Source organism: Dermacentor andersoni, chromosome 5, assembly GCF_023375885.2.
Source record: "Dermacentor andersoni chromosome 5, qqDerAnde1_hic_scaffold, whole genome shotgun sequence".
Classification (NCBI taxonomy): domain Eukaryota; kingdom Metazoa; phylum Arthropoda; class Arachnida; order Ixodida; family Ixodidae; genus Dermacentor; species Dermacentor andersoni.
In genome coordinates this window covers 4,206,279-4,228,924 of record NC_092818.1, presented here as the reverse complement: position 1 = coordinate 4,228,924, position 22,646 = coordinate 4,206,279, and the positions used below count along the sequence as shown (strand labels likewise).

General features: G+C 47.0%; 1 protein-coding gene across 3 annotated transcripts in view; it reads right to left on the bottom strand.

Moving 5' to 3' along the window:
• Nucleotides 1–22,646, bottom strand: part of LOC126529909 (nuclear factor related to kappa-B-binding protein) — a 437,784-nt gene that overhangs the window by 692 nt on the left and 414,446 nt on the right. For all 3 annotated transcript variants that reach the window (XM_055070097.2, XM_055070098.2, XM_050177360.3), the window contains one exon: nt 19,138–19,382. In XM_055070097.2, coding sequence (XP_054926072.1) covers nt 19,138–19,382 — 245 coding nt within the window. The remainder of the gene's footprint in view (nt 1–19,137; nt 19,383–22,646) is intronic.

The following is a 22,646-nucleotide window of genomic DNA, read 5'->3' as shown; positions in this document are numbered from 1 at the left end:
CCAGATAGCTGAGGCAGATTTGAGGCTACGTTGAATGGAAGTTTCGTAGGCTAGTTTTTGTGTGGACGAAAGGCATAAGGCGAGGGTACATATTAGACCTGTATTGGACCTTCTTGGTTCCCGTTTGTGCTGAATGATGTCTGTATACGCATGTGTCTGATGTTTACTTCAGCGTAAGTTCTCCTGAATTAAATCAATTGGAAGTTGGCCTCGTCCCGTCCTTCATGTATTTTGTGCCGTGCCATTCTTAAGGTTGAATGCATAGATATGGCCTGAGATCATGTGCAGAGGCTGAACTAAAGTTAGCGCTCGTGAAGCAGAGTTCACAGATGACCAACTGGCAACTACTGCGAACGCGAATAGCAAAAGTATTTATGTGCACATACTAGAAGGAACGGAAAAAACTCTTACCTGGACAATGGAGAGGTTTAGCTTGTCCAGTATTCGGGTAACCGCAGGCGGACAGGACGTTGGGGCGGAGCTGTAAACGGGAGCGGACTGCATGGTGCCACCACCTAGTGACGCAGAGCTCAAACTGACAGAAACAGCTAATATTGCAGTAACCAAGTGTATTTTACCTTGCTACATGCATGTGTAAATTTTTGGCAAACAGTGCGATTACGCCAGTGCCGAAAATTTACACCAGCAGCGAAGTAGAATACGCTTGGTTAATGCAATATTAGCTGTTTGTGTCTCTTTGAGCTGTGTGCCACCAGGTAGTTGCACCATGCAGACCACTCACGTTTACACGTCCGCCTGCGCTTACCAGAAGCCACTAATAATGGCCTGCGACGCTTCACCTTACGGGCTTGGGGCAGTGTTGAGCCATGTAGACAATAATGGCTATGAGGTGCCAATAGCCGATGGCTTTCGAACAATGACAGCTGCAGAGGGGAACTATGCGCAGACGGACTGAGAGGCCTTGGCATTAAGAAGTTCCACAAGTTTATCTATGGCCATCATTTTCGCATTGTGACTGATCATAAGCCTCTGCTGGGTTTATTGCACCATGCAACACCAATGCCTCAAGTTTTGTCACCAAGGATGTTACGATGGTCATTAATGAATGCTCTCTGCATATGACTATGAATTGGAGTATAGGCCCGCACAAAGCCTCAGAAATGCAGATTCCCTTAGTCGACTACCTGCAGCAACAGACACTAGCTCAACTGAGGAAAAACTGGGTGAAGTGCAAATGCTGGAGTCAGCACCAGAAATTGCTTGGAATGCCCATAGGATCGCCTGATGCACACGGAGTGACCCAACCTTAGCTGGAGTTCAACGTTAGGTCGTGAATGGTTGGCCTCATGGAAAAGTGGAGGAGGAATTTAAGCCATTTGTCCGTCGGCAGCACGAACCTTCAAAGTACTGTGGCTGTCTTCTGTGGCGCTGCAGGGTGGTAGTTCCGAACCAAGCAATAAGTCGTGTTTTAGAGTTGCTGCACAGCATGCATCCTGGTATTGTGCGCATGAAAGCCTTAGTGAGAAGCACGATCTGGTGGCCAGGAATCGCCGGAGACATCGAGAAAAAGGTCTGAGCTTGTCAGCACTGTCAAGAAACAAGGCCAGAACCACCACGTGCAAGGCTGTATCCCTGGGAGTATGCAAAGAACCCATGGTCGAAGATCCACATTGACTTGCAGGACCATTCCAAGGGATTGTTTTCCTCCTAGTGGTCAATGCACACGCCAAATGGTTGGAGGTGCTTCTTCGGATATCCATGTTATCGGCAACTGTGTGCTGCAAATTGCTTACATTGTTTGTAGTACACGGTGGTCCAGAGACCGTCGTCTCGGATAATGGAACAGCAGTTTCGGAGCAAATCGGTTCGCATCAGAACGTTTTTGCCTCGTGCGATACGCATTCATCTCATGCTTTTTCACGTGTGTGTGTGTGAGCAAGTTTGTGTGTGCTTGCTGTGCTTTGTTAAGGCTCTTCTGTGTACGTGTGTGCCGTAGCCAGCCTCGTTCATATTGACACGTGTACTTGTTTGTCTTTATCGGGCAACCACATTTCGCTGCCTAACAAATAACAATGCTGCTGACCTAGAAGGCGTCACCCGCTGACCTAGAAGGCGTCATAGAAGGCGACCAATGTCTACTGCTAGACTGTGAAATTTGCGTAGCAAGAGGGATCGCTCGACTGCATGGAGGGAAAACTGAAGCGTTGCTGATAAACTTGAGCCAGGAGTTCAAGCACATCAACAAGGGCACGACGATCGCGTACATCGAGGAAATTCTGGAAACCAGTAATGCGTTCGTCCTCCCGGATTCCGCCGCATCTACCCCGACGACCATGGTTCCCGAACCAGACTACGACATTAATCCAAGTCTCCCTGTGATTAAGCAACAGCAACTCAGAAGTCTGCTCTGACGATACAAAGGCTGCTTTTCGACGTCATCGAGGATTCGACAAACACCAGTCGCCAAGCATCGCATAATTACTGAGGAGTGCGCTCGACTACTCTGCCAGAGCCCTTACCAAGTATCGCCTCGAGAACGTGAAGCTATAAGAGAACAAGTCGACGAAATGCTTCGCGACGACATCATCCAGCCATCGAAAAGCCCGTGGGCATCCCCTGTTGTCCCGGTGAAGAAAAAGGACGGAACCTTACGTTTCTGCGTCGATTATCATCGTCTGAACAAGATCACAAAGAAGGACGTATACCCCCTCCCACGGATAGACGACGCATTGGATCGGCTCTGCAACGCTAAATACTTCTCGTCGATGGACCTCAGGTCTGGCTATTGGCAAATAGAAGTTGACGAAAGAGATCGCAAAAAGACGGCCTTCATCACCCCAGACGGCCTCTACGAGTTCAAGGTTATGCCATTCGGACTGTGCTCGGTGCCTGCAACGTTGCAGCGCGTGATGGACACGGTTTTAGCAGGATTGAAGTGGCAGACCTGTCTCGTTTACTTGGATGATGTCATTGTCTTCGCCGGAAATTTCGACGATCACCTTAGGCGGCTTGCAACAGTACTAGAGGCCATCAAGTCATCAGGGCTCACTCTGAAACAAGAAAAGTGCCGCTTCGCTTACGATGAGCTTCTGTTCCTAGGCCACGTCATCAGCAAGTCTGGAGTCCGCCCCGACCCGCAGAAGACAGCTGCCATCGCAAAGATTTTGCAGCCCATCGACAAGAAGGCAGTGTGTAGATTCCTTGCGTAGAATCCATAAGAAAGGGGACGCCAAAGACTTGAAAAATTATAGACCGATCAGCTTACTGTCCGTTGCCTACAAAGTATTTACTAAGGTAATTGCAAATAGAATCAGGAACACCTTAGACTTCCGTCAACCAAAGGACCAGGCAGGATTCCGTAAAGGCTACTCAACAATAGATCATATTCACACTATCAATCAGGTGATAGAGAAATGTGCGAAATATAACGAACCATTATATATAGCTTTCATTGATTATGAGAAAGCGTTTGATTCAGTCGAAACCTCAGCAGTCATGGAGGCATTGCGGAATCAGGGTGTAGACGAGCCGTACGTAAAAATACTGAAAGATATCTATAGCGGCTCCACAGCCACTGTAGTCCTCCATAAAGAAAGCAACAAAATCCCTATAAAGAAAGGCGTCAGGCAGGGAGATACGATCTCTCCAATGCTATTCACAGCATGTTTACAGGAGGTATTCAGAGACCTGGATTGGGAAGAATTGGGGATAAGAGTAAATGGAGAATACCTTAGTAACTTGCGCTTCGCTGATGATATTGCCTTGCTTAGTAACTCAGGGGACAAACTGCAAGGTATGCTCACTGACCTGGAGAGGCAGAGCAGAAGGGTGGGTCTAAAAATTAATCTGCAGAAAACTAAAGTAATGTTTAACAGTCTTGGAAGGGAACAGCAGTTTACGATAGGTAGCGAGGCACTGGAAGTGGTAAGGGAATACATCTACTTAGGACAGGTAGTGACTGCTGATCCGGATCATGAGAGTGAAATAATCAGACGAATAAGAATGGGCTGGGGTGCGTTTGGCAGGCATTCTGAGATCATGAACAGCAGATTGCCATTATCCCTCAAGAGAAAAGTTTATAACAGCTGTGTCTTACCAGTACTCACGTACGGGGCAGAAACCTGGAGGCTTACGAAAAGGGTTCTACTTAAATTGAGGACGACGCAACGAGCTATGGAAAGAAGAATGGTAGGTGTAACATTAAGGGATAAGAAAAGAGCAGATTGGGTGAGGGAACAAACGCGCGTTAATGACATCTTAGTTGAAATCAAGAAAAAGAAATGGGCATGGGCAGGACATGTAATGAGGAGGGAAGATAACCGATGGTCATTAAGGGTTACGGACTGGATTCCGAGGGAAGGGAAGCATAGCAGGGGGCGACAGAAAGTTAGGTGGGCAGATGAGATTAGGAAGTTTGGAGGGTCCACATGGCCACAATTAGTACATGACCGGGGCAGTTGGAGAAGTATGGGAGAGGCCTTTACCCTGCAGTGAGCGTAACCAGGCTGATGATGATGATGATGGTGAGATTCCTTGGCATGTGTGCCTACTACAGGCGCTTTGTCAAGGACTTTTCACACATCGCTGAGCCGTTGACACAGCTAACTAAATGTGACGTCGATTTCAAGTGGGAAACGCCGCAGGTCGACGCATTTCAAGAACTCAAACGATGCATGCAGTCGCCGCCCGTACTTGGGCATTTCGACGAGCACGCCGATACCAAAATACACACTGATGCCAGTAGCCTAGGCCTCGGTGCCATCCTAGTCCAGAGAAAAGATGGACATGAACACGTGATAGCTTACGCTAGCCGGTCGTTGTCAAAAGCAGAAGGCAATTATTCAACAACCGAAAAGGAATGCCTCGCCATCATTTGGGCTACAGCGAAATTTCGCCCTTACCTATATGGCAGGCCATTCAAAGTGGTCAGCGATCATCACGCGTTGTGTTGGCTAGCTAACTTAAAAGACCCTTCAGAACGACTGGCACGGTGGAGCCTCAGACTACAAGAATACGACATTACTGTAACATACAAGTCCGGACGAAAACACTCAGATGCCGATTGCCTATCACGTGCCCCCATTGACCCGCCGCCGCAAGATGACGAGGATGAAGACGCCTTCCTTGGAATAATAAGTGCGGAAGACTTCACCGAACAGCAACGAGGAGACCCGGAGCTAAAACCTCTAGACAAGTATTTGGAAGGGGACACCAACGTTGTCCCTAGGGAATTTAGGCGTGGATTGTCTTCGTTCACGCTTCAAAACAACCTACTCGTGAAGAAGAACTTCTCACCAGTCCACGCCAACTACCTTCTTGTTGTTCCGTCGGCGCTGTGTCCAGATGTACTGCACGCCCTACATGACGATCCGACCGCTGGGCACCTCGGTCTCTCCCGGACGCTATCGAGGATACAAGAAAGGTATTACTGGCCGCACCTAACTGCCGATGTCGCCCGTTACGTCCAGATATGCCGGGACTGTCAGCGACGCTAGACACCACCGACAAGGCCAGCAGGATTACTACAGCCGATCTAGCCTCCTTACCGACCTTTTCAGCAGATCGGGATGTACTTGTTGGGACCGTTTCCGACATCAACTTCCGGAAATAAGTTTATCGTCGTGGCGACGGACTATCTCACCCGCTTCGCTGAAACTAAAGCTCTACCGAAAGGCAGCGCAGCCGAAGTGGCAAAATTTTTCGTCAAGAACATCCTGCTGCGACATGGTGCCCCAGAAGTCCTCATCACGGACAGAGGAAGGGCTTTTACAGCAGAGCTCACACAAGCTATTCTGCAATACAGCCAGACAAGGCACAGGGGGACCACTGCCTACCATCCGCAAACGAATGGTCTCACGGGAGCGCCTGAACAAGACCCTCGCCGACATGCTAGCAATGTACATCGACGTCGAGCACAAGACGTGGGACGCGGTCCTGGCATATGTAACCTTCGCTTACAACACGGCGCTGCAAGGAACGACACAGATCACGCCGTTTAAGCTGGTTTATGGCAGTAACCCGACCACGACGCTCGACGCTATGCTGCCGCACGTCACTGACGAAGAGAATCTTGACGTCGCTACCTATCTCCAGCGCGCCGAAGAAGCCCGACAGCTCGCCTGCCTGCGGATCAAGAACCAGCAGAGGACCGACAGCCGACACTACAACCTCCGACGACGCTTCGTCGAGTACCAGCCCGGCGACCGTGTTTGGGTATGGACCCCGATACGCCTACGAGGACTCAGTGAGAAGCTACTGCGCCGCTATTTCGGACCCTACAAGGTCATAAGACGTATTGGCGCACTGGACTATGAGGTCGTGCCAGACGGCATTTCGCATTCACAGCGGCGCCGCGCACGATCTGAAGTGGTCTACGTGGTGCGCCTTAAACCATTTTACGGATGCTGACGAACTTCCTTATTTTGTTGTTTTGTTTGCTACGAGTGGTTTTCTTTATTACTTTCGTTTGTTTGCAGCATTGGGTCGATGCTTTTTTAGAGGGGGGTATTGACACGTGTACTTCTTTGTCTTTATCGGGCAACCAAGTTTCGCCGCCTAACAAATGTTATCGCACAGCGCGGGACGCGCCTGCATGTATCCGAAGTTTCTGGAAAGTTATCTATGCTTCTATCCGCTTTCTGTTGACGCCGCACCTTATGTTATCTGATTTCATCGCCTGACGCGAATGATGTAGAACTTTGTGGAAGGTACGCGGGTCCCAACGATTAGTCTGGAACATTCCAAGATTCATGAATAAAAGGGGACGTGCTTGGCCCGTTGATCAGATTTTCGCCGATCGCCGACCGTGTTCGCTGCTATCGTTGTGCTATAAGTGTAGCCTCTTCTTGTTGGCACAGGTTCGCCCAATAAAATCTAGTTTTGACTTTCACAGTATTGGTACTGTGTTCTTTGATGTCACGACCACGTGACAATATGGCGCAATGCTGTGCAACTGTTGTGTGCTGCTCTGCAACGCAAATGCCAAAAAGGACCCGACTGTGAAATATCACGAGTTCCCCTGCAACTTAATGTGAGTCATCATCATCGTTTATTGTCCTTTAAGGACCCCTTTCAGGGTACTACAGAAGGGGGGGGGGGGCAAAAGCGTCAAGAAACACTATGGTCATTATTATACAATGGTTAACTCATTTGTACAATGGAAAACAAAACTTGGTATACATGCTAGTAGACGATGGGCAAGAAAAATTAAAAACAAAACAAAGTAAGGTACGAACCGGCAGTAGAAATGGCAACACAACCGGCAATATAACAGAGAAGTAAAAAAAAAAGTTACGACGTTAGAGTAACTGCATAGTAGTGGTAGGTTAAAGGGACCCTGAAACGATATTGACGATTTTCTACAAACATACTGAATCGTTAGAGTAGGCCCTTCTGATCAATAATTCACACATCTAAGTGCTCCGCGTAAAGCATGTAATTTATAATAAGTTTTTAAAAATGCACATCACTGCCGATTGCAGCACACTGCTCGGTGGAATTTTAAGCCGCCCCTACCCATATGACGGAAATCACCCATATGACGTCAGTGGGGCGAGCTATCCGATTGGCTGACCAGGGCACGTGATCTATAATTTTTCCAACTTTATGGTAAACAAATGATGTTAGTAATAGTTGAAATGTTAGTCAAGTTGTTTTTATAAAAAGAAAGTAACATGAAGAGAATGCACAAGAACAATTTTTCAGTACACTTAAGCACTTCCAGCACACAGCAAGTGTCGTCTGCTTGTGTTACAACGTGCTCAGTCTTTGACGAGAGCTCCGCCGTCAGTGTCGGTCTGTCTTTTCGTGAGCGCTATGATTCGACTTTGTTGCGTTGTGCACTGCAAACGTAGTGACTAACAATATGTCAGCTGCGACATAGTGTCCCTCTGCAAGCCAGTAGACGAGTGGACTGGCTGCAGCGCATCGAACTGCCGCTATCCGATTGTCGCCAGTATTTGCGCGACTGCGGCCAACACTTTACACCAGAAGATCACTAACGCAATAGCGTTTCGCGAGTCCAGTATTAGGGTAAATTCAAGCGCAAGGGGACAGGGCCTGGCCGTGTCCCCTTGCGTGTCGTTTCAGAGAATGAACGGAAGCGCAAATGTGAATGGTCTGCACAGTGCAGCTACCTGGTGGCATAGAGCTCAACCACACACAGTAGCAGTAACAAAATGTATTCTTCTTTGCTGCCGATGTAAATTTTTCGCAGGAGTGTAATCGCTAACACGTTTTTTTTTTTAATGTTTAAAATGTTTTACACTTGGTTAGAGCAATATCGGCTCTTTCTTTGGCTGGTTAAGCTCTGCGCCAATGGGTGGCTGGACCATGGGGGGCCGATCAGGCAGCTCACGTACGTCTACGCTAAAGTTCCTTTATCAGCTTGAGTTTACACCTCCACCGTTCCGCCGAAATGTTCGGCTATTGTGTGATTACCGGAATACCAGACACGTTCGGTGCTACGACAGAATACTCGCAACGCACGCTGCTTCGATAGCTTTCGCCTGGGGTCGACGGCCAAGCGGCTAGCAGACAGGTTTCGCGCGGGCGGGGGCGGGCTCCAAAACAAACGGAAGTGGACGATGTGACGTCGCATCGTGACGCAAAACCAGTGAAGGCGGAGCTTAGCCCCGATCACTCGGCGAACGAGTTGAGGAGGAAAAGCATGGCTAGGGAGGAGGGTAACTTCTAATCGCTTGTACCTCCATTAATACGTAACACTTCCCTTAAATTGTGGTGCGAATGTGCTACTTGAGCTGTACCCTACGCGTCTACAAAATTTGTCCGAACCATTTCAGGGGCCCTTTAAGGGTTTAAAAAAACATGACAATAGGTGCCTAATTTATCTGGATCACTTTCATTTACTATGCTGTTGGGTAGCACATTCCACAATTCAATAGCACTAGGTAAGAAAGAGTTGTTGAAGGCATTAGAGGAACCATGAAGACATTGCAGACACAGGTTGCTAAAGAGACGCTTAGACAAGCGGTTGGGCGGAAGTAAAAGAGTGTTCCTGAGATGTGGGAAATTATAATAGAGTTTGTGGAAAAGGGAAAGTTGTGAAATCTTCCTACGAAGTGTTAGGCCAGGGATGCTGAGGGATGATTTAATGCAGCTTATCCTTGTATGCCAGTCATAGTTTGAAGCGATAAAACGTGCTCCGCTATTCTGCACTGCTTCGAGCAAGTTAATAAGATAAGACTGGTGAGGGTTCCAGATTGCTGAGGCATACTCCAGTTTAGTCCAAATGAAGGTTTCATAGGCGAGCTTGCGTACAGGAACAAAAGACAGAAAAATCTATTTTTTGAGTAGGCCAAGTGATTTAGAACAGTCGTTTATAGGTTGAGGTATGTGTGCAGACCGCGTAAGCTGATTAGTGATAGTAACACCTAGATAACGGTAAGAGCCAACTTGAATCAGGGCTGTGGAATTAAGAGAGTACTGGTGGTTAATGATGTCCCGCTTGCGAGTTACTCACATGTACTTGCACTTGGAAACGTTGAGGGACGTGAGCCAAATAGAGCACCAATTTGCTATTTTGCTTAGGTCTTCCTGGAGTATTAGTTGGTCATTATGGGAGGATATGTGCCAATATAGGACGCAGTCATCAGCGAATAACTGAATTGATGAAAGAATGCTGTTAGGGAGGTCATTTATAAAAATTAGAAACAAAAGAGGCCCGAGCACAGAGCCCTGTAGTACACCTGACAAGACTGGACTACTTGACGACTTGAGGTTATTGATGACAGTACAGTGTGTTGCGAGTGGTTTGTGAGAAAACATTCAATCCAGGACGATAAAAGTGGGTCGAAATTCAGATAAGCAAGTTTCGCAGTAAGACGTAGATGGACGACACGATCAAACGCCTTTGCAAAGTCAAGATAGATAACATCGGTTTGGAAACTGGAGTCAAGGTGGAGGTGAAGGTCTGTGGTGAATTCGAACAGCTGCATTTCACATGAGTGGCCTCGTCTAAATCCAGGTTGATTGGAAAAGAAAAAAGAGTGCTTGTCTAAATGAGATGCAATGCTGGAGTACAATATATGCTCTAGAATTTTACAAGGTATGCACATTAGGGAAATAGGGTAGTAATTATATGGACTGGAATGACTACCAGATTTGTGCAGAGGTACAATACAGTTGCCGACATTACATTACATTCGGACCTCACGTTCCTCACAATACATTCGGACCTCACGGGAACAGCGGAAATGTCCGGATAAACAGGTGTCCGAAAAAGCAGATTAAGAAAAATAAAATCCTTTATTTCCACGCACTTATTCGGGCTTGGCAGTAGGTGTGAAGAAATCGTGAATGCATCGTTGCACGCTGTTCCGTTTACGCGCAATCAGATAAGCCTGAACCTCGGAGAGAGTCGTACGGCTGCTGAAAGCACAGTCACTGTTTGTACACGCTCCGCATGCGACGGCAGCGTAGCCCATGGTGCGTCATCTTCCGACTTGCAGTCATCGTCCGGCGGCGCAGCAGAAACCTGACGAATGATCTCACCGTCGTCGAGTTCTGTGCATGTCAGTACAGCAGTATCAGCACCTGTGAAATTGTCAAATGAGACGGTGTCCGGAATCGCAATGCAACCACTGCGCAGGTTTCGGCAAAATATTTTTCGCGTCAGTAGGGAGCACATCGGAAGGCGACAAATCCTAGGCCTCCCGGTACCCGCTTGCCGGCATTCCCCAGCGCAGTATGCGCGGGCAATGTCGGCGCCATTAGACACTTGACGCGATGTTTCCGTATGCCGCGTTGCATCACCGCAACCTCGACACAGCACACAAAGCAAACATCACCACGCCATCACCCCGACATCAGTCGCACAAACGAAAAACCTGGCCTACTCGCAGCGTCGTGCACGAAGAAACAAACAAATCAGCTGCTGGATTGTCTTGACATGGCATACTAAGCTGAGACCGGAACTGCTGTAGCTGCAAACCAGGCAGAAACGATGATGATGAGCAGGGATTTGCAGTAGCGCCACTTCGTGGGGCAGCAAGGAGGCTCTGTTCAAAACAAAAATGGCGTTCAGCAAGTCGAACCATGCAACAGTCAGAGTCGGCGCATGGTGCTGTCGATCGAGTTGGCTCAAGGAGTGTCTGAAAAATCAGACGAGAGGTTGCAAGGCGTCCGAACTTTCGGAAGTTGTTATACATTATGGTCTATGGGGAGAATGATGGTGCCGCGAAGCAGACCGAATAATTGAGCATGTCCGAATTTTCGGAGTCCAGAAAGTCAGTCAGCGACTGTAGTGCTAATTTTCCAATCATTCAGAATAGTGGAAGAGGCAATAGATTGAGGGAAAATCAATTTCAAGAAGTGGCTACATTGAAATTTGGTGGTCTTTAAAGCTTTGGCCGTTATGCCATCTGGGCCTGGCGCACTGGAAAGTTTAAGGTTATCGATTAAATTGGAGATTCCTTGAGTAGTCATAATAACAGCTGGCATTTCTGAAAAGTGAGTAGATAGCAATCAGTGGGAGGTTGATTAGTGAAAACCGAGCAAAAATAACAGTTCATGACATCGGGACGCTGATTCACTGAAACAAGAGACCCATCCAAGTTGATTAACGTGATACTATGACATGAAGTACGTTTAAGTGATAATGAGTTCCAGAATTTGCGAGGGTTGTCACGCAGAATGCTCGGCAGGTCCTGGTGGAAATATTTGCGTTTAGATTGTCTCTGCAAACTTGTGTACTCCCACAATAATGTGAAGTATTTTTCCAATTTTTGCGGAGCGGATTGTTGCGTCGTTTGAGTTTGAGGAAAATGAGTTTTTTTTTCCTAGATAGTTTTTTAAGGTTGTTCGAATACCAGGGTCTGCCGGCATCCCCGTGAATACGTACAAGAGGAACATGAGCATCAAGAAGAGACAAAAGTTAATGTTTATAGAGTAACCAGTTTTGCTCAGCTGTTCTGGAAGGGGCTGATTGATGGAAGTCTACAAAAAAACGAGTTTGCTTTATTGTAATCTCGGATGTATTTAGTAGACGGCTGGCGGGTAGGAAGTTCTACAGCTATGTTAAAAAACAACATGTTGTGATCGCTAACACCTTTAACATACTGTAATGAATAAATTAGTTCATTATTGGTAGTAAGTACTAACTCAAGAATGTTAGTACTGCGAGTAGGTCTGGTAACTACTTGGCTAAGGTTGTACATAAGAACTGCTTCTAGGAAATCTTTGGACGCGCGGGTTGAAGCGATGCAGTTTTCCCAGTCAATATCCGGAAAGTTGAAGTCGCTGCCATAGCACAAGATTATCATGAGGAAAACGGGAGATTACATTGCATATGATGGAATTAAGTTTGTTTGTAAATGTAATGTCACAATCAAGGAGATGGTAACAAGAAATCAGTATGGTCGTGCTTGTCGGCATTACTATCTTGAGACAAAGGATCTCGTGGTGACCATCAGTAGCTAAGCGAGAAGAGACCAGCCATAGTTTGACAGATACCAAGACCCCCCCCGACGACCGGTCCTATCTTGCCTATAAATGGTATACGATGGGTAGTTCAGAAGTTAATGGTCCTCGATATCAGAGTTTAGCCATGACTCTGTGATAACAACAATGTCAGTGTCATCATCTGTGGTGATCATTTCCAGTGTTTCTTTTTTTGGCATGAAGCTTCGAGCATTGGTTAACATAACTTTCATTGCGTGAAACATGGGGCTCCTTGATGCCGCGTAACTGGGTAGGGTAGAGTGGGAAAATGGAAGATTTTCAATTCGAGTTGATGGCTACTTTGTTAGTTCCATGACTGAATCAGGCTCGGCGTCATAGACAAACTGCTTGTCTTCTATGATGAGCCTGTTAAATTAAATTAAATTATGGGGTTTTACGTGCCAAAACCACTTTCTGATTATGAGGCACGCCGTAGTGGAGGACTCCGGAAATTTCGACCACCTGGGGTTCTTTAACGTGCACCTAAATCTAAGCACACGGGTGTTTTCGCATTTCGCCCCCATCGAAATGCGGCCGCCGTGGCCGGGATATGAGCCTGTCAAAACGAATTTTAAATTGGGAGCCTGTTTATATACCAAACGAATTTAACTTTTTCCGCGCTGCACACACGTGTAGAGAAATCCTCGCGAACCGCAAGAGAGGAGCCTTTAAGTTTGGAAGCTGGTTGAAGGATGGCGGTTCTATCTTTAAAACATGCGAATTTGACGATGATGGGACGATTTTTGTATTTCTGGAAGCGACCTAGTCTGTGTGCACGCTCCAAATCAGCCGCTGCAATGGAAATGTTAAGCTTCTCTGATGAGAATGAGGTTACGTGCATTTCTGATTGTGCCCAGCTTTCGTTGTTAGCATCAGGAATTCCCAAGAACAGCAGGTTAGGACGCCTCTGTCGGTTTTCCGCGTCGTCACATTTTTCCTCCAGCGCTTTTAATTGGTAAGCCAGATTAGCGATGTAGCCACTTGTGCCATAAGAAGGCTGTGAGTGCACTGATTGAACTTCATCAACTCTTTTTTCTAAGATATCAACACGAGCAGAAAGGGCACTGATCATAGCTTCAATGTTAGTCTGGGAAGTACGGATTAGTGCGAGTTCATTTAGCACGGTGCTTTGGGAAGATTCTAAACGAGATAGTGCTTTGGAAATAGATTAAAGTTAAGAAGCAGTGCCTGTGTTCGATTCCACGTCGCCAGCCGGTATAAGCAAAAAAGATACATTGTGAAAAGTAACGTACCAGGAGCATAACAACTTGCATAAATGATTGCGACAACTGTCAATCAACTCAGGGGGGCATGACACCGCAATTAGAAAACGGTCATTGGTGCGGAAGCAGCTTGCGTTTGCAAGGTAACTAACCTGCAGAAAGAATGGCAGTTGCATGACCTTGTTCAATACGGTGGCGTGCCCCGAATGGCCGAGAAACAGTTCCAGGCTAAGAAGCAGCTGGAACGGGGCAGCCTCACTGATAGTACAGCCAGGTTGCCAGACGGAAAGTGCGTTTGTGGCCAGAAACGGAGGCAAAGTAAAGAGTCGATGATCCGCTTCGGGTTGGACGGGCAGGTATTCCGTATGAGATGGCAGGTGGCGATGGAGCATCCAGGCTACCTCGCTATGCACGACGCAGTTGGGCAGAGGGGTGATGGCCCACTGAAGGGTGGCCTGCAGAAAGAACGGCAGTTGCATGACCTTGTTCCATACTGTGGCGTGCCCCGACTGGCCGAGAAACAGTTCTGGGCTAAGTAGCAGCTGGGACGGGGTGACCTCACTGATAGTGCAGCCAGGTTGCCAGACGGGAAGTGCGTTTGTGGCCAGAAACAGAGGCAAAGTTAAGAGTCGATGATCTGCTTCAGCTTGGACAGGCAGGTATTCCGTATGAGATGGCAGGTGGCGATGGAGCATCCAGGCTACCTCGCTCGCATGAAGCAGTTGGGCAGAGGGGCGATGGCCCATTGAAGGGCAGCCTACAGAAAGAATGGCAGTTGCATGACCTTGTTCCATACGGTGGCGTGCCCCCAATGCTTTTAATGTGAGTGCTTTTGGAAGTTCCGAAGCCTGTGCATAACTTTGTGCTGCATAACTTTATTTATGATGTTACGACTCTTAGAGCAGAACCCTTCCTTACCACAATCAAGTTGCTTTATGAAACATTTGACACTGGTTTTCAGCTGCCATGCAAATTGTGCAAGATCCTGCTGGAAGCACCAGAATCAACTGGGCCACTCTACGGGCTGATTGCAAATATGGACAATGGAGGCTTGACACACCCTAAAATGGAAGTTGTTAAGCTTTGCCAGCTGACTTGTATCTTTGTTCAGCAGGTCAAGAAGACAGATGAGATTCGAAAAAGCAGCAATCTGTGCCACCTGTTGATGTCAGCATTACTCCCACATTTCACAAAGTGTCGGCAATTAATGTATCGGAGAAAGGACCATGCTCATACTGAGGAACATTGCAAAATATTCTTGAGGAAGTTGCTGCAGCCCTTCTTAGCCAACTGGGCTAGGAATGTTAATTAAACAGTGCAGCGACTTTTGAGGTTGTCTCATAAATCTCTCTCAAGAAAGGTTCTCCATTTGTGAATACCAGTGAATACTATATTCTTCCTTGCTTATGACAAGGCAATAAAAGTATCAAGCTGCTGGCTGAAGCATATTTTGCTCTGTTCTTGGCTGCAGCTGCACTTGTAAACTTCCGACAACTTCACCTGTATGGAATTGTTTGTTTCAATTAATGATCTAAATGTGGACATCCAGGCATGTAGCCAGATTTTTTTTTTTGACAAGGCCTGAGGTGATTTTGATGCCAAGCAGGATGGGGAGGGGGGAGGCGCTGTTGGGCGAGTCATATTTGTCAGGAACACTGGCAAGTGAGAGGAAAAGTTAAACTTCATTAAAAGGGGCGCACTCCTTACATAAGCTTCAGCATCACTCAATATGCTTTTTCTTCATGACAAACAATCTACTGATGATTCTTTGCAATGATAAGCATTTTTATTTCACCTATGTTAATTTGCATTACTTGGGAAACTCGGTACAAGTTCTCCCTATGTAAAGATCGAAACCAAAACATGGCACTGCCAAAAAAGCGAGACCAATGAGATATCAGGGGAACTACGTACAATGTAGTTACAGTTTTATGTTTGTCCTCCTATGGCTCTACCCATAGCTTTTCGTTATCCCGTGGGTTTGTTCGCTTTTCGCAAGGGTTTTTCAAAATTTTTTAGAGTTTTACAGTGCACACAACACTCATGGGGGGGTGTCGACAGTTGATGAAAGTGCTGCTGCTCCCTTCGCAGCGGCACCCTCAGAAAGGCAGCGCTTGCGGGGAGTATCGATAGTTCATGGAAGAGCAGACACCGCTCACGTGTTTCTCTTTCCCTGTAGCTCTTCGTTTGACGTGTTCGACTTGACGGCTGGCTACGTGCTACTTCCATGCTTTCTTGGTCGTCATGAGTGCTGCAGGACCACTATACATTCGGCGTTCGTTCACAGCAGCGTTCAAGAGGGCTGCCATCCTTTACGCCAAAGAAACAAATCACTACACAGCGTGTTTGATGTTTCTAAACGGGTGGTGTGAGAGTGCCGACCGCAGCGAAGCAAGATTTTCACCTGTGACGGGAAGTGAAGAATTTCTCATAGGCCGAAGTCGGGACGCTTTCCAGAGCTGTAGGCCAAGCTTGCTGCATACGTCACTGAAATGCGTGATCAGTTCCTGCCAGTGAATGTGACATGGTCATGAAACAAGTCCGGATCTTCGCCTGTTAAGGACCTGCTTCGTTGTGAGTACGAGTGACTGGCGGCAGACCACGAACTTATGCCAACTGGACCTGTCAAAAGAGCCTTCTTGACGGGTGCATGTGGTTGGGTTGGGAGGACGATGGCACAAGTGAAGACGAGTAGTCCAGTTACCATGCCAGCTACTAATAAGTTTTCGTTACGGAATGCACCCTTGGGTATGCTCTTCTTTTTTTTTTTTTTTCCTGTCACACGCGATATGGGGGGGTCGACTTAGATTGGAGTTGGCTTACAATCGTGTAAATACGGTATGTAATTCCCCTGTGTGCCGCAAGCTAGCAGCGTAGTTAATAAAGATATAACACAATTGTTCTGCGAGCATGCATATTCATAAAAGTGAAGCCACATTGACAGGCTTGATGATGTACCATCGAAAGGTTCTGGCAAGACAAGTTCTTGCACTGTCTGCTTTGCTGATTGGGTTGTTGATGACAATGTAGTCAGAAGCTCTTGCTGTCACCACACTTGCCGTTGCTGATTTTTCAAAAGGTGTTGTATTAGATGGCTAGCAGATTGAGTTTCGCTTTTAACTATGGTTTGGCTACTTGGAACTGTCAATACAGCATTGGAAGTCAGTCACACGCATATTCACTCTAAGCCAACAGATTCTAGATTCTCAAGTGCTGAATTGGCTCTGTCATGACCATCTTCAGGTCGGGCGATGGCAAATGACACAGACATGGTTCAAAAGTGCGACTCCACCAAAATTTAAGATTCCGTTTAATGAGACATAAGTGATCTGGCCCTTTCTTCTTCCTCTTCTCTTGATATCTCCTGTGTGCTTCTTTCTCTTTCACGAGCGTTCTATATACACAGTATTCGACCAAAAATATTCGACCATGACGCTCGACAAAAAGGCCGCCATCATCAGGCTTATCGAGCAAGGACGAACGCGAGTCGACGTCACGAAGGAGTCCTTCAAACAGACCTTGTCTCATTAAGAGAAAAACAAAGAAAAGACCTTGGCTGCAGTTGACCAGTCGCACTACAAAACTACAAAAAATGACCGGAAAGGACAATATCTGAAGCTTGAAGAGGCCCAGCAGCTGGAGTCCTAGCAAAGAACCTTCCCGTTTCGGGCAACATGCTCAAGCAAAAAGCTGAGATGCTCGCTTTAAAATGGGCATTCAGGACTTCAAGTTCACCGATGGGTAGATCCGTGGGTTTAAGAAAAGGCACTGAGTCTTTTTCAAGAAAATCTGCGGGGAGAGCGGTGCCGTGGATCAATCTACTGTCACAGATTACCGGACAAGTAAGTTGAAGGCTCTGGTACAAGAGAATGCTCCTGCAGACATTTTTAATAGTGACGAGACAGGCCTATTCTTCAAAATGCCGTGAGACTGCTCACTATCCTTTACTTATGAGGCCTGCACTGGTGGGAAGCATAGTAAGGAGAGGGTAACTGTCATGGTCGGGGCAAACACGGTTGGTACCGAGAAGCTGCCTCTTCTAGTGATAAGGAAGGTGAAAAACCACCGTTGTTTCAAGGGTGCGAAGAACCTGCCTGTGTGGTACAGAGGCAATACAAAGGCCTGGATTACATAAAGCTCGTTTGAAGATTACATCCACCGTCTGGGCCGGATGTTTGGGCACCAGAAGAGGCAAGTGGTAATAGTCGTAGACAACTGCGGGGCGCAGGACACTGTAAACAACCTGAAAGCTATTTGTCTTGAATTCTTGCCATCGAATACAACGACCGTGCTCCAGCCGACGGACCAAGGGGTCATTAAAAACCTCAAGGCACACTATCGGGCCCGTTTACTTGGCCACACACTCGTGCTTTGACAGCGGGAAGACGTACTCAGTTAACCTGTTCTCGGTATTCGGCATGCTAGCAGGTACCTGGAAGGCTGTTCAGCCTTCGATGATTGCAGATTGTTTTAGGCATGCTTGATTTTGCAACTCTGAAGAGCCCATGACCGAAGAGGCAAATGGCACCGCTGAAGACATCGACACTGGCGAGCAGGCGATTGCCAACTTGCGCAGCAGTGGGATGAACCTTCCCGCACTGCCGCAAAGAGACTTGGACTCCGACGACAACACCTCTGGCCACCCGCAACCATCAATGCAAGACATTCTCAATGCTCTAATAATGCTGTCTTGTGTGTATGACGAGAACATGACGCTTGCACAGATGCAAGCAGACGTTACAAAAAGCAGGAATTTAAAACAAGGGACTATCTGCGACTTTTTCAGTACAGGATCATGGATTTTTCGGACTGTTCTTTTATTCAGACAATTTTTTTTGGCTACTGTGTGTGTGTGTGTGTGTGTGTGTGTGTGTGTGTGCGTGCGTGCGTCTAGAGAGAGACAGAGAGATCGGGTGAAGGAGGGGGAGTGGCCAGCAGCATCATCAGTAGCGTAACTAAAGGTTGGCACAAATTTAAAAAAAGAAAGAATGCCGAAAGACATCTTAAATAGTAAGAGTAATTGGACAAATATAACAGCCCTAACACATGCAACGACAAAGGAACAAGGACAGGACGCAAGTGCTCCTTGTTCCTTTATGGTTGCAAGTGGAAGCACTGTTATATTTGTCAAATTAAGTATGCACCAACTCGCCCAGAAAGAAGTTTTAATGGTAAGAGCGACAGTGCATAATCCCTGCCTGCCTTACTGGTTTGCTTTAGTGACCTCGAATGTATTGCATCAGCTGGCTCCAATCTATGCCTGCAAGTTTTGCAATCTCATCACACTGCCTAATTCTCTGTTGCCCTTCACTGCGTTTTGCTTCCTTCAACGCCCAAGGCCACATCCAGAAAGTCTTTAGCTACCTGCTGCTGTAGTGAAAACAATCAATCACAGCCTCTGTAATTTTGAAGCAGGACACTGGGCGGGCACCCTAGTGGGCTGAGCATTTTCAAGCTGATGATTGACTGACTGATGACCCAGAAGGGCACGCACCTGCACAATGAGTGACGAAGAGGAAACTGGGGTGTTGGTGGCCGCGGGATGCACGGCCCTCAGCCCTGCCGGCGGCGGCCCAATGAGACGTGCCAGCAGAGGCCGCGCACCACGTGGAGGCACTGGGATCACCTTGATACCCTTGAGGGGCTGGCCGCCAACCACCATGGTGGCCGCTGTGCCTGGGGGTCCCGTGGTGCCCATCACGTATGCTGGGCTGGACTTGAGTGGTCCATTCTGGTTGGCTGCACACACACACCTCAACTTCTCAGTCTTCGGGGGCAGCTCTACTTGGTGCATGGCAAACTTTGGCATCAGAGTGACTGCCTCTCTCAATTGAACACTAAGATGAAAATAGACTGCACTGTACATCTGCAACCATTAGACGCAGCAACACGCCTTTGCAAAGTCAAGCCCAAGTACATAACATTCTTGTGAAACAGCATGATGGAGATGTGGGCTAGGATATAGAAGTGTCTCTAGATAGTAATTTCAAAAGCCTGTTCATGCTTCCTGCCTTGTGGTGAACATTACCTAGCAAAGTTGTAGCTTTGTCAGCAATAATATGGATAATAATAATAATAATAATAATAATAATAATAATAATAATATGGCCAATTACCTAAATAAAATGTTTAAATCAATTCACCACAAATGTTGCAAACGGGGAATAAAACCCAAGCAGCAGTGAAGTCGTGTCTGCTTAGAAAGAATCCTAAGATTTGCACTACTTTTGAGATATCCGTCCTTAAAATGTGCTAAAAATATGTTGAGGTTTTAGTTAAGTTTGCCAAAGGTGCTCCACCAGCAATTTTAGACACAGTCGAACCCGGCTATATCAAACTCGCAAGAAAACGTCTATCAGTTTGATAAAGAGCATAATTCGATATAAGCCTCCTAATATTTGGATGTCATAAAAGCACATACCATTTATAAAATCACTTTATTGATGAAACTAGCTTAGTTTCACGTGAAATAGTCCTTTATTTTCTTCTGCATGGGCAATTTCGTTGCCTGGAACGCACATACTTCTCCACATTGTCGAAAGAGTTGGAGCATCTGAGGCTGCAACCTTCCGCATTCGCGCAGAAACACCGGACAAGTGCGAGCGCACCAATCACTTCGGAGAATGTGGGCAAAGGACCGTCGTTGCTTTCCTCAATTGTGCTTGGTACGATGTCGGCAATGTAGTCTTCAATTTCAGGCTCTCCCGTGGTCGCGATGCCATGATTTGCACTTACAAACTCGTCCAACACTGATTTGTCAACAGCCACCGGAAATTCTGACAGCTCGCTCCAAACTTCGGCAACACCAGCAATGGCTTCGTCGCATTCATCAGAATGTACGGTCATCACCGAGCATGCGGAAGTCGGCACGGCTGAAGCAATTTCGAATGGACCACTCATACATGGCCGCGCATACGCGCCAGGCGCCATGGGCACCGGGTCACGAGTTTGGCCGCTTTAACCCTAATCTGCCCCTTATTCTTCAAGAGCGTGCTGAGAGTGCTCCTCGGAATCTTGCACGCTGCAGGGACATTGGACTTTACACAGCGTTTGACCCGATTTATGATTTCGAGCTTCACGACGAAAGGCAAATCCTGCCGCTTCATCACGGCAACACTGTGGGAGAAGGCCCACAAGGCGCACACACAATTAACCAAAAAAGCAGCGACACAACACACACCTTCGTTATCTTGTGCGATGGCACAAGAGCTCCTGATTGGTTGTCTGAGCAAGTGCTGCGGGTGGGCCAGGATAATTTTTTGCATGGGGGTGTCGATGGCTCGTCCGAGGCAGCGCGGTCACGATAGCGAGAGCGGTTGGATGGAGCTGCGCCGCCCGGCTTACCCGCTGCCGCGAGGGAAAGCCAACTTCTGGGGGTACCTTTCTGCTGCTTGACATTCGATATATCGAGAGTCGCTGCTATTTTTATTCAATGTAAGCATAATTTTTCCTATATCATCATCATCAGCCTGGTTACGCCCACTGCAGGGCAAAGGCCTCTCTCCAATTTCTCCAACAACCCCGGTCATGTACTAATTGTGGCCATGTCGTCCCTGCAAACTTCTTAATCTCATCCGCCCACCTAACTTTCGGCCGCCCCCTGCTACGCTTCCCTTCCCTTGGAATCCAGTCCGTAACCCTTAATGACCATCGATTATCTTCCCTCCTCATTACATGTCCTGCCCATGCCCATTTCTTTTTCTTCATTTCAACTAAGATGTCATTAACTCGCGTTTGTTCCCTCACCCAATCTGCTCTTTTCTAATCCCTTAACGTTACACCTATCATTCTTCTTTCCATAGCTCGTTGCGTCGTCCTCAATTTAAGTAGAACCCTTTTCGTAAGCCTCCAAGTTTCTGCCCCGTAGGTGAGTACTGGTAAGACACAGCTACTATACACTTTTCTCTTGAGGGATAATGGCAACCTGCTGTTCATGATCTGAGAATGCCTGCCAAACGCACCCCAGCCCATTCTTATTCTTCTGATTATTTCAGTCTCATGATCCGGATCTGCAGTCACTACCTGTCCTAAGTAGATGTATTCCCTTACCACTTTCAGTGCCTCGCTGCCTATTGTAAGTTTCTCTTCTCTTCCGAAACTGTTAAACATTACTTTAGTTTTCTGCAGATTAATTTTCAGACACACCCTTCTGCTTTGCCTCTCCAGATCAGTGAGCATGCATTGCAATTGGTACCCTGAGTTACTAAGCAAGGCAATATCATCAGCGAATCGCAAGTTACTAAGGTATTCTCCATTAACTTTTATCCCCAATTCTTCCCAATCGGTCATCGGTTATCCCCAATTCTTCCCAAAGCTGATCGGTCTAATTTTTCAAGTTTTTGGTGTCCCCTTTCTTACGAATTAGGGTTATGTTAGCGTTCTTCCAAGATTCTGGTACACTCGAGGTCATGAGGCATTGCGTATACAGGGTGGCCAGTTTCTCTAGAACAATCTGGCCACCATCCTTCAACAAATCTGCTGTTACCTGATCCTCCCCAGCTGCCTTCCCCCTTTGCATAGCTCCTAAGGCTTTCTTTACTTCTTCCGGCGTTACCTGTGGGATTTCAAATTCCTCTAGACTATTCTCTCTTCCATTATCGTCGTGGGTGCCACTGGTGCTGTATAAATCTCTATAGAACTCCTCAGCCACTTGAACTATCTCATCCATATTAGTAATGATATTGCCGGCTTTGTCTCTTAACGCATACATCGGATTCTTGCCAATTCCTAGTTTCTTCTTCACTGCTTTTAGGCTTCCTCCGTTCCTGAGAGCATGTTCAATTCTATCCATATTATACTTCCTTATGTCAGCTGTCTTACGCTTGTTGATTAACTTCAAAAGTTCTGCCAGTTCTATTCTAGCTGTAGGGTTAGAGGCTTTCATATATTAGAGTTTCTTGATGAGATCTTTCGTCTCCTGCGAAAGCTTACTGGTATCCTGTCTAACGGTGTTACCAGCGACTTCTATTGCACACTCCTTAATTATGCCCACAAGATTCTCAT